The 12,488-nt window shown below is 35.8% G+C and overlaps 1 protein-coding gene across 1 annotated transcript; it reads left to right on the forward strand.

Annotated features, from left to right (window-relative positions):
- The first annotated feature begins 4,845 nt into the window (after nucleotides 1-4,845).
- LOC123556924 (neuronal acetylcholine receptor subunit alpha-9-like) lies at nucleotides 4,846-7,677 on the forward strand. Its single transcript, XM_045348018.2, has 2 exons — nucleotides 4,846-5,032; nucleotides 6,779-7,677. Exons 1-2 carry the CDS (start codon nucleotides 4,898-4,900, stop codon nucleotides 7,526-7,528), a joined length of 885 nt encoding a protein of 294 aa, XP_045203953.1. The 5' UTR covers nucleotides 4,846-4,897; the 3' UTR covers nucleotides 7,529-7,677.
- Nucleotides 7,678-12,488: the final 4,811 nt, after the last annotated feature.

The raw sequence follows: 12,488 nt of genomic DNA on the forward strand, positions 1-12,488 counted from the left end.
CAACTGATAATCGATAAACTGACTTCCCTTGTTTATCGGATATTGCAAATGTATGCTCTGCTTCAAACAACTGATAATCGATAAACTGACTCCCCTTGTTTATTGGATATTGCAATTGTATGCTTTGCTTCAAACTATTAATAATCGATAAACTGACTTCCCTTGTTTATCGGATATTGCAGTTGCATGCTCTGTTGCAAACAAATGATAATCAATCGGTAAACTGACTTAAATGGAACATCGGATATTATTGCTCTTCTTCTAACAACTGATCATACAAAAACGCAGATAAACTAGGATTTGGGGGGTGGGGTATATCGACTGCTATTGTGGTATTGTAATGTCAACATCGAACAGCTGATAATTTAACAATTTGCATGGTATATCGAATATTCCATCGTGCATCCATCCAACAATTGATAACCGATCAACTGGTTCTCGTGGTATATCAAATATTGCGATTCAATGTTTTGCAGCAAACATTCGTTGCTCAATAACAGAAAAAGTTATCTACTGTTCTCGGTATATCGGCTATTACGACTGTTAGCTCTCATGCTCTTTAACAAACAACGATTGTACGATAACAGACTAGCCTGGTTCTCGCGATATTTCGAACACTGCAAGTGAATGCTTTGTAACAAATAACGATTTATCGATAACAGATAGCCCGGTTCTCACGATATATCGGATATTACGATGGTTTCCCGATTACAAACAGACTAGCCCTAGTCATTCATGGATATCAGAGGTCCGCCATAGTTCGTTCCGAAATTACGAAGCGTCTGTAATGGATGAGGATGTATGTACGCTCTGCAATAAACAATGGCCTGGTTCTCCATGTTACATATATCGCTGATTTATTTAATTATATAGTTACATGAACAACAAGTAATTCAGATATGCATGTTATATTTCAAATATTTATCTGTCTTGATTTATTCCCTATATAGCGACCATTTTACGCTGAACGCAAATGTAACACCGGTCATTGTCTTACACTTACCACATCGATCACCGGTGTATGTTGAATCAAACTAAATACATGTCAGTCTTTTGACTTTACAGCAATCAAAACGAGTACTTTCTTGTGGAGAATCCAACAGCTGGCAGTCTTATTCTACAGTTGTCAACAATGAGCATTGAACGGGCGTCAGGATGCACATATGACAGACTGACCATCTACAACGGTAAGAAAATGATACAATTATAATTATACATAGTGAAGTATATCTTTCATCGGGTGAACATTAAATGCAATATTTCAGAATGTAAGATCTAATGTTGACGAGTGAAAGATATTTTACCTATAAAAGAGATACATACAAAAAACCTTTCATTTTCCTTAAAATATGTCCAATAGTTTTAACTAAATCATACCGAGTTTCAGATCTGTTCAAATAACTTCATTTACTATTTTTGTCACTGAAATTACCATGTGATACGTGTTGTTATATTTTAACAATTCCCTGAAAACACGAAATAATGAATTATCTCTTCTTTTTAATAAAAACTGTATTTAGACTTTTACTGAAACATCTGTTTGATTTCAATTATGGTCTGATGACGGTTCTTCCAAATTTTATTCTATGAATACTGATTGCAACTGTTGAATATATGTTTTATTTCAACTTGAATATTTTTCTGTTAATAATCTAAACTAAAATTACTTGTAAAAATGGTATTTGTGATATGTTGAATGTAATGAATGTTTGTGCATTTAAATTCTTTGCCATGTTGTAAAGGGGACTATACAAATTATATTTTTTCACATGTTGCATGTTCTAGTTGTTGAACTTTTGCCATGTTGAAGTTCAATACACACAGTATTTTATCTATGAGTAGTAATTTTGCCGTATTGAATGCATTGTAATTAATCTTACTTATTACTTCATGTTTAATTGGACAGGTACTTGCACAAGGGATACTGTATTAGATATACACTGTGGAACATTCTTGAAGAGATGGGAGTTAACAGGCACTGAATATCTCGTGCATTTTCATTCTGACAGCAGCATAGAAAAGAATGGGTTTACTTTACAATATTTTCTAGGTAATTACATGCACATATACACTATGAAATAAGACTGTAACTTAAAATTTAGTTATTGTATGTTATATTAAAATTGTGCCAAACATACATTGTCTTAATCCAAAATGGTAGACATGTCTAAATAAATGCATCATGATAATTTGTTTTGGAAAAAAACTAATATATTAGCAAAACCGTGTTTTAATATATTCTAACACGACGAAGAGACTGCGGAATAATTTCACGACGGCATGACGAAGTGAATTATTCTACATGGTGTCTAACATTCTTCTGCTTTTATATTTTTTCGATTTTGATATGTATTTTATGTATGAAATGTGGATAAAATAGGGAATAATTTTAGCGTATATATGACACCAAATAATAGGTCAACGTGACTTCAATGTTTACGTGTTTTAATGTAATTCAATTAAAGCACGACAAAGAGGTCATACGTCCTGCGGAATAACTTACGAGTATGTAAATTTCTAGTGAATTATTCTGCGTGCCTAATAAATGATTCAGAATATATGCGAATAAATATAACACCGTTCTGTTATGTCATTTCGATTCTGAAACGCTTTTTAATACAAAATAGTGGATCTAATATGATAGCTTAGTGTGAAATTTATATTCCACATGAGTCGCATACCTTGTGTCTTTAATCATAGAAACAGAGTGTGAAATTATACTCAACTTGAGTTACAAACTTGTGTCTTTCGTCATAGAAACAAAGTGTGAAATTATTCTTCAAATGAATAATCGATCGTATCCTTTTCTACATGCGCACAGGTGTATCTGGAACAGGAGCTCCGACCACCACCACAACCACTATTGGTCCGCCAGTATCCGCCGAGGTATTCCTAATCAATGACGTACTGACCAACTACAGTACTGGAAACTTTCCAGCCAGGAATTTATCTACCTCTGTTGAATCAGTTGTAGAAGTGTATTTAGCAGGCGTCAACAGTTTGGACGAGGTAACAGAATTCAGTATCATCTCCCTTTTCTCTAAAAGTCGTAATATATCAGGAAATAATAGAATTAAATAACTGAAGGTAAACACTTTAAAAAAGTGTTCACAGTGAAATAAGTTTGATACTTCCGAAAGTTTAAGAGTAAAATTAGTACAATTAATTCGCGTTGTATAATACTCGCAGTGTTTGTCCAGTTTCTGAGACATAAAGGTTTATTTTAAAGATATTTAATGTGCATCTTTCACTATGATAATTTATTTAAAGATACTACATTCACATGGAGGAAATCCTCACTAAATGAGTCTAATTTGATTAAATATATAAACCAGCTGTGTTTGTACAGCTACATTTACAAGTACATATCATGTATAGCAATTATTTGTTAAAAACGTCCAGTTCTTTTAGTGTTTGTAAACATTTAGTATGTTTACGTAGATATTATGTAATTGTTAATATTTTCAGATATAAATTTGGGTGTCATATATATTTAAAAATAATTAATCTTTCGCGAGTAATTATTTTCGCTAATACGTCGAGTTAGCGAATATAGTACAAATAAATCACTCGCGATTTTTATTGTTTTTGAAAAAAAACAACAACAGTATTTGTTACAAATTACTAGATTAGATCATTTATTAGTCTCATCCATTTACATTTTTACATAAAATAGCACATATCATATAAGTAAGTAGCCATTCTATGTAGAAACAAGCGTCTATGAAATAGTATACTCATACCATGAAATGGTACACTGTTAAAATCATAGTAAAACTATCACAAGTGTGTGTTGTGTTTATTTCATGTGGAGTTAGTGTGTTGTATGGGTGCGTGTGTGTGTGTGCATAAATTGTGTGTATGTGTGTATTGTGTTACTATCTATAATAAGCGTTTACAACGCAGAGAAGAAACAAAGTCTTCTTGTCCTGGCATATAATATGATGTAGAATATATTTCAATTTCTTTACGATATTTAAGGTACAACAAAAGTTGACAACAACCATACAATTTGAACTTACATGGTATGATGATGGAATGAAATGGCCAACTTCCAAACTGTCAGGAATTTCAAAAATACTCATGCCACAGGCAGATATTAAATACTATTTATCACTGACTGCCTGACTGACTAAATGACCGGCCAGACGGCCGACCGACCGAGCGACCAACCGACCGGCCGAACGACTGAACAAATGAGTGAAACAGAAAATCAAAAAATCAATTTATCAGATAATTTGCCACCTTTTTAATTTACGTACTTTCATTCATTTGTTTGTTGTATGTACCAGCGATAAGTTAATTTTATTCAATGGTTAACTCTTTATGTTTGCAGCTAGCATCTCTCTTTCAATGTCGAAAATCCATTCCTCGATTGTATACAGGAGGTTGGTGGAATTTACCAGGTGGTAGGCTCATCCTCTACCTACTGAAACTGGAAAATCACCATAACTATCTTACACAAACCTTATAGCGGATTGGTGTATTAGCGTTCCTGGTCTGTTATTCATTTATTCATTTGGGTTTTACGGCGCACCAACACAGTATAGGTTATATGGCGCCAAACAGGACTACAAAGTTTGGTTCCACATCTCATTTACATCGAAATAAAAACATGAGGTATGGAATCAAAATTTGCATACCTGCTGGAATCACAGAGTTACTGCAAAACCAAGTGTTAAGACCCTATTAGTCGCCTCTTACGATCATGCAAGTGTAAGGCAGTGGTTCCAATTCTTTTCATACACAGATCGTCCCAGAACCACATGGGGCGTTCCTGGTCTGTAGCATAACTTTAATGTACATTGCGTTATACATTGTGTATATTTTTAATTTGCAGAATGATTTGTGGAAGCCGGATCTAGCTTTGCTAAACAGTTTTGCGTCGTTGAGCGCAATGGGCAGCAAGTTTATGTTTGTCGTGGTTGAAAATACTTGTAAATGCACGTGGAAACCGTACCAGATTCTTGAAAGCACGTGTCAGGCAGACATGACGAATTATCCGTATGACACACAAGAATGCGACCTTAAGGTATACACATGGCTGTATAATGTGAGCATCAGCTCTTGGTGCTTCTTAAATTTTTTGAACGCAGAGTGTGATCTCAAAGTTGCATATTTGAAATTATGCGTTGCGTCATCAAAGAAATTTGAAATAAATTGGTCAAACTTACATACGTAACACTATTTAAGACTATGTGTTTAACATAATTGCGGCCAAGTTATAAATATATTGGGTACAAAACCCTAGTGCAGCACCAGAATGTAGTGTTAATGAACATTAACGACATTGGCGACATTTGCGCGGTGTAGCTATATATTCTACCTGCTTATATTAATAGACTTCCTTAGAAAGTTGGATAATGTGGTACCGTATAATAACATTTTACTTCATGTTGGCAATAATTTAGCTAAAAGTGTAATATGAAGATTATGGCGTAAAGAACTATCCTCACGATCCAGACATTGGTACCTTTTCGTGTCGGTAAGTATTCCATCAACATTTCGATGAAGAAAAACCCCGTAAGGACATTATTGTGCATGCATGTCGTGCAGATAGGCATAATACTCAAATAGGCACACAACAGAATTAATATAATCTCAGTAAAAAAGAACTCAAAAGTAGTTGCGCTACATCTGATGTGATAACGCTTTATATTAATGGTGCCTCTGTGGCGTATATTTTTTAAGAAGTAATATCTCCAAATCAATGATTTGTAGTTGAATAAAAATATTGTTTGGAGTTCAGATGCCAAGGAATTATATCACAAGAGCGCAGTCCGAGTTATATAATAACATACATCTAACCGACTTTACTAAAGGGCAAATTACTGTTTTAGACATATCAGTTCGATTCGATAACGTTATCAAAGATTATGTAATACATTATCAGACGGCACTGGTCGCAAAGGCAGAATCAATCGTGTCCAGCTTGATAATTGTTGCATTCATTCAAGTATACGGTTTTGCAAATGTATGAAGCTCCAGTGCGGACTTTTTGTTTATTTCTTGTCAAATATTCTCGACACAAGCTATGCCTGACAGCGCCACCACTATTGTAAAGCGCCACCACTTAAAATACTGGCGTAGTGTTATACATAGTTGGATCATTTGCAGACGCAATAGTGTCTTTACAGTGTTTCCATGCATCGCAATGTAGTTGAAATATAAGCTGATATAAAAATGCCATCCGGCTAGCTTACGGAAGGTCGGTGCTTTTACCCAGGTGCCCGCTCGAGATGATATAATGCTCGGAGGGGCACTTGGGGTCTTCCTTCACCATCAAAGCTGGAAAGTCGCCATATGACATATAATTGTGTCGGTGCGACGTTAAACCCAACAAAATAAATAAATAAATGAATGATATAAAAATGTGAAAATGTCTCAGTCAGGAGAAACGCTCTTACACAACAAAAATATTTTAACGAAAGCATAATATTTTAACGAAAGCATAGCCATGTTGTTACCTGGTACTACATTCTCCGATCTACGAAGTAAGCTCTACAGACAAACATATTATGAAAAGTAAATCTTACTCACATGTTTACAATTTGAAGCGGGTAAAACCTGCGCCACGGAAATTGGGACATCACTCCTTTATGGTGGTTCAGCTGGGGTTTAGCAGCTGTATATCTGGAACATTTGTTCCTGATGGTGCTAACTTATATAACCTAATGTTGCAAATTAAGTTTCAGTGGGTTCAAAAGGTAGTTAAATTTGCATATTTGTAACTAATGTGTGGTATATTTCATAAAATTAAAATCAATTTCTATTTCAGTTCAGCACATGGTCATCAACTTCCGACCAGGTTCAAACTATTGTTGGCTCTGCTGGCATGCGAATACACGAGAATTTCGTGGAGAACTCAGAATGGAAACTAGAGGGAGTATCTCAAAGAAACGAAACTATAAACGGTCAACTTACAGCTGTGTTTACATTAAGACTAAAACGAAACCATTCATTTATCGTGTTCTATGTGACAATTCCGGTTATTTTGCTTTCCCTATTGAATTCGCTAACATTTGCTCTACCGGTGTCAGCAGGAGAAAAGTCAGGTTATGCGATAACGGTGTTCCTGTCCTTTTTAATTTACGTGATAGTCACTTTTCAGAAAATGCCCGATAGTTCTGACACTATTTCTCTTTTTGCGATTTATGTTTTGATAATGACTGGGATGAGTAATTTAACAGTGATTATTTCTGTCTTAGAAATAAGGATGATGGAATTGAAGACTAAACATAAACCAATGCTACAATGTACCATCTCATTTACAAAAATGATACTAAATTTGCGACACAGATTTTTGTGCATAAAGGAAGAAATGGATGAAAAGCGCTATTTAGAGGAACAGATGGAAAGTACACAAAGAAAACGTGTTGCGAATGATGATGACGATGACGATATTGAGGAAGAGGATAATACATGGCCAGAATTCGTTTCCGCTTTAGACTTTGTCTGTTTCTGGGTATTTTTTATTGTTTCACTTTCACTGGCAGTTGGCTACATGGTTTATCTAGCGACACAATAGAATATATTAACATTTTGCCAGACTATAATTGTACACAATTATTGTAACTTATTACTTATACTCTGTTGCAAAAGAAGAAAAGTGCACTGTGGCCACCCCGCCTTTCTTTCTCTATCCCCTCTTAAAAAGATTAATTGCTCAACATTCAAATTATCTCCTCGATTTTATTTTTGCTTGCAATTTGTTCATGTTTATGAAATAATTTTGCTGTCAGAAAAGACTGATTGTCGAAATAAAAAGTTGACAATCAATTTTTATTTCATTCAGGAACTATTTTGTTGTGACTTTTCAAAACATTGTTTACCGTTATCTATAAGGATATAGCCCAAATAGTGATACATCTATACACGCTTGATTTTGGCATAAATGTTCAGTAAGGTGGTAGGTTTTCAAACATACAACAACGAATAGAAAATAAGAACAAGAGCTGACCGTAAGACAGCCAAGCTCGACTATTCGAAATATTGTCCGAGAAGCAGGAAAATATTAGCCAAAATGTTAAATATCAAAAGAGTTTTATGTTCATAAGGGGACATAATTTGACCAAAATGCATATCTGAGTTATGGGACTTGATGCTATCAACTAGTTTTATAACCCCGAAGGCACATGTGAAGTTACAATTCAATATCTGCATTGGTTTTGGAGATAATAACTTCCATGTAAAACTTTAACCAGAATTTTTAAGTCCAAAAGGGGGCATAATTTGCACAAAATACATGTCAGAGTTATGGGACTTGACCCAGTGAGGTTGGTAATTGATCTAGAAAATCAAAAAATAAGTTTCAAAGCTATATGTCTTTAAGTAATTGCTGTATGTACTTGCACGCAAAACTTTAACCAGGATTTTCTAAGTCCAAAGGGGGTATAATTTGGCTAAAAGGAAAGTCAGAGTTATGGGACTTGATGCTATCAACTAGTTTTATAACCCCAAAGACACATGTGAAGTTTCAATTCAATATCTGCATTCGCTTTGGAGATAGTAACTTGCATGTAAAACTTTAACCAGAATTTTCTAAGTCAAAAAGGGGGCATAATTTGCTCAAAATGCATGTCAGAATTATGGAACTTGACCCAGTGAGGTTGGTAATTGACCTAGAACAAGAAAAAATAAGTTTCATAGCTATATGCCTTTAAATGATATATAGCTGTATGTACTTGCATGCAAAAACTTAACCAAGATGTGACGCCGACGGCGACGCCGACGCCAGGGTGAGTAGAATAGCTAGACTATTCTTCGAATAGTCGAGCTAATAAAAACTGATTTGAGCGATTTTATTGTAATTACACAGCACAAACTTATGTAAGATATTAATACGATATGTTTTGTTGTTAGAGATATTAATACTTGTTGACCTGAAGGTATACTGGCGATAGACGAAGCGGATCAATTACTAACTGTGATCAATGTAATTATTATCGATTCCTAATTATCTGTTGTATGGTACCTGTATTTTGATTGTTTTTGTTTTGGTAAATACGGTATTAGTTGATTTGGCTGAGCGTGAAATTATTCATGTTTCTCGCGTGTTTTATAAGGCTGAGCAGTCGTGTATTCGCCATTTGAGGTTTAGAATATTGACAGCTAACATGTACACTATGAGTGACAACGAAAGCAGAGACGTCGGAGAACCCAGGGAATGTAGAGAACGCAGAGAATTGAGGCAAGAAGTCGTTTCAGATTTGGAATCCATTATCGACAAGAAATTTAGACAGCTGAAGAAAGATTTTGTAGAAGATTCGGAGTAGATAGTGAAAAGCACACGGAAAAAGGTTAGAGCTGACAATTCTATTTCACTGAAGAAATTGTCAAATCACAAACAATTTCTCTTCAATTCTGACATTATTGATTCGGTGGATTCTATCGGCAAGAGGCTGTAGATTTGAGAGATTCTGTTAAGGCACGAGAGGAATAAGTTGATCAGGATCGCTGACATCTCTGTAACTGGCTGGGCGACTATTAGAGAATATGAACTCGCCCGCTTAGCTCAATAGGGAGAGCGCCGATCTACGGATCGCGGGGTCGTGAGTTCGATTCTCTGGCGGGCCGTATGTTCTCCGTGACGATTTGGTAAAAGACAGTGTGTCTGATATCATTCGTCCTCCACCTCTGATTCATGTGGGAAAGTTGGCAGTTACTTGCGGAGAACAGGTTTGTACTGGTACAGAATCCAGGAACATTGGTTAAGTTAACTGCCCGCCGTTACATAACTGAAATGATGTTGAAAAACTGCGTTAAACCGCGGCCAAAAACAAACAACAATATTAGAGAATATGAATCCTACGATAAGAGAATTTGCAGAGCTGAAGACAGAGATAAGGTCCAGCTTGAAACCTCTAAGAAATCAGAATTTTCTGATAGCCCTTGTTGATAAGTTTGTTGATAAGTCTTTTCACAGCTTCCGTGACAGGAACTACGGCTCATCAAGAACTCCCATGGCGGGAAGATTATTGACCGTGGAGAGGTCATCTGCTGGAAATGTGGTAACTCCGGACACTTCGCCAACGGCTGTGCCAATGACGTCTTCAAACCACAGGGATTTCGGGGAAACACGCTACATAGGACCAACCACAACTCGCAGAGATGGACAGATGTTAAAGACCTCTTTGATTTCTGACCAGCCAGAAGAAATGTTCCCAGATGTTAAAGCCGCCTGTATTACGAGGTAATGGGAATGAATCTTCAACAACAGGGAACTATTTATTGTATTTCAGTCGCTTCGCAAACTGGTGTAATAATCTTAAGTTCGAAAGTTTACCGGCTACTCCAGTTACTGTTGCTCTATATTTGATTTCCGTAAGCCAGAATGACGATGCTTGTGGGAAATCCAAGCTGAATAAGACTTTTTACGCCATAAATTGGGCACACACACTGTCAGCTTTATCTGGTGCAAAAAACTCGTGCAATGACAGTTGGCTTAAATTGTGCTTAAACGGATGTATTCGTAGTAATGCTAAACCAGTGAACAAGAAAGAACCTATAAGTTCCGATATCTTAAAGCAGTTAATAGTTCGATTCGCGCCTGATCATGACACTGAGAACAATTCTTTGGTCGATTTGCGACTGGTTGCTAAGTTTGTATTGATGTACGCTAGGAGAAGTTCAGAAACTGAAAGAAGCGATATTACCTTTTTTTGAGACTCATTGTGAGATTTCTGTAAATAAATAAAAAACTGACGTTTTAAGGGAAGGTATTTGTGTTGTGATAGCTAGAATTGGCAATTTTTCTTGTCATGTCAGTCTTTTAGAGAGATACTTTAATAAGACTAAAATATTTTCTCAATCTTCTGAATATATTTGCAGACATGTATATTACTGTAAGAAGTCTAAAACTTACATTTTACAAAAGTCAAACAAACCCATTACGTATTCAGGTGGTAGAGATTTGTTTAGAACTAAGTTGAGAATGTGGGTTTGAACCCCGACTTTAACGGTTTGCATTCCTGTAGATCAGGCACAGCGTCCGTTAGTCCTAACAATAAGACTTGTGAAAGGTTGTGGTAGCGGCACGGAAGATGGCAGTCCGTTTCCGCTAGGGACGGATACGTTAAGGACTCCCTTCAGGATCGTCTGTCCGTATCGCTGAATTTAGAACTGTAGTTTCAACATTCTACATTGAATTATACTTATTTCAAATCGATGTATTCAAATATATGTGTAACACGTCTTATTTTCCTGTCGTTCTCTAATCAAGTTGCCTTTTTGTACTATGTATGTTCTATGGACTGTATATATTCTATAGAAGTATTTATTTATTTGGGTTTTACGGCGCACCAACACAGTATAGGTAAACCTTATTGCTATGTATAATGTAGTGTGTTATGTACTGAGTGAGAACGGAGTATCTCATTAAACTTGTTCATTTAAAACTCGCTACATGTGCTTTATATTATTCCTTTTATTCAGTTTGCACTTTTCATTTTATTTTATTCACATTCATTTTAATGCTTTCCCTCTGTCAATCCTGTGTCAATAATCAAAATTTATTTCAAGGGTGATAACTTTTTTCAGCTTAACCCGAATTTTCAAATGTCCAGTGAAAGATGTAGAGTTGTCTCCCTGGATTAGTTCATTAATCTATTAAAGATTTTTTTATGCCTTCCAGATTCATACCTTCTAATATCTAATTAACAGATATATGCCTTTTTTTCCGGCCGCAGGCCTGTATTGATTTCATCTTAACTTCCTCTTTATATCGGGGGTGAAGGTCATTTAACAGCTGATTAAAACTGTACATTTTGATTGGTGGATGAAACATTTCACAGGTTTCCGAATGGAATAGGTAATATTTTCTGAAGGGGTGTGCAGGTGTTCTGAGCTGTATTGTTAGACAGTATAATCCGTTGCAAGGCTCCTGTGTAAGTAGCTTGTAAAACGTCATAAACCTTAATCCTCTGCGGCAGAGTTCGACTCTGCCACTCTGATACGGAGTGATCTCCCGTAAACGATTTACAGTCAACTCGTATTCTAGTCAACTCGTCCCTCAGACAACTCGTCCCCATTTTGGTCATTTCGTTTTCTTTGACGATTTAAAAAATGGTCATTTCGCACCCCCACAGTTCGGCCCCTCCTTTTTAGTCTTATTTTTTTTTGTCAGAGTTTCCTAGATTATGATTATTATAATTATGATGTAAAATATCTTCTACATAAAAAATGAAAATTTTACTTTAAAAACTACATTTTATTTTGCTTTATACATTCCCGATCATATGTAAACGTGCAGAGTGCATGCACGTTTCGTAGCTTAAAGTGTGCATTGACTAATGAGGCCGTGTATCTTTTTTAAAGCTACTTCTTGTTTTAAACATTCCATGGCCACACGTTCAAACACAACAAAGGGAACAACGTAGCATTGACATATTGAATATGTAACTTCGGTCCTGTCTGAAATGCTTACATGGTGTTTTTCCATGACTTGAAAGGGGCATGGTGCTGTTGGATCGAAGGGGCACATTCAGCGG

This window comes from Mercenaria mercenaria, unplaced genomic scaffold, assembly GCF_021730395.1.
Source record: "Mercenaria mercenaria strain notata unplaced genomic scaffold, MADL_Memer_1 contig_1037, whole genome shotgun sequence".
Taxonomy (NCBI): domain Eukaryota; kingdom Metazoa; phylum Mollusca; class Bivalvia; order Venerida; family Veneridae; genus Mercenaria; species Mercenaria mercenaria.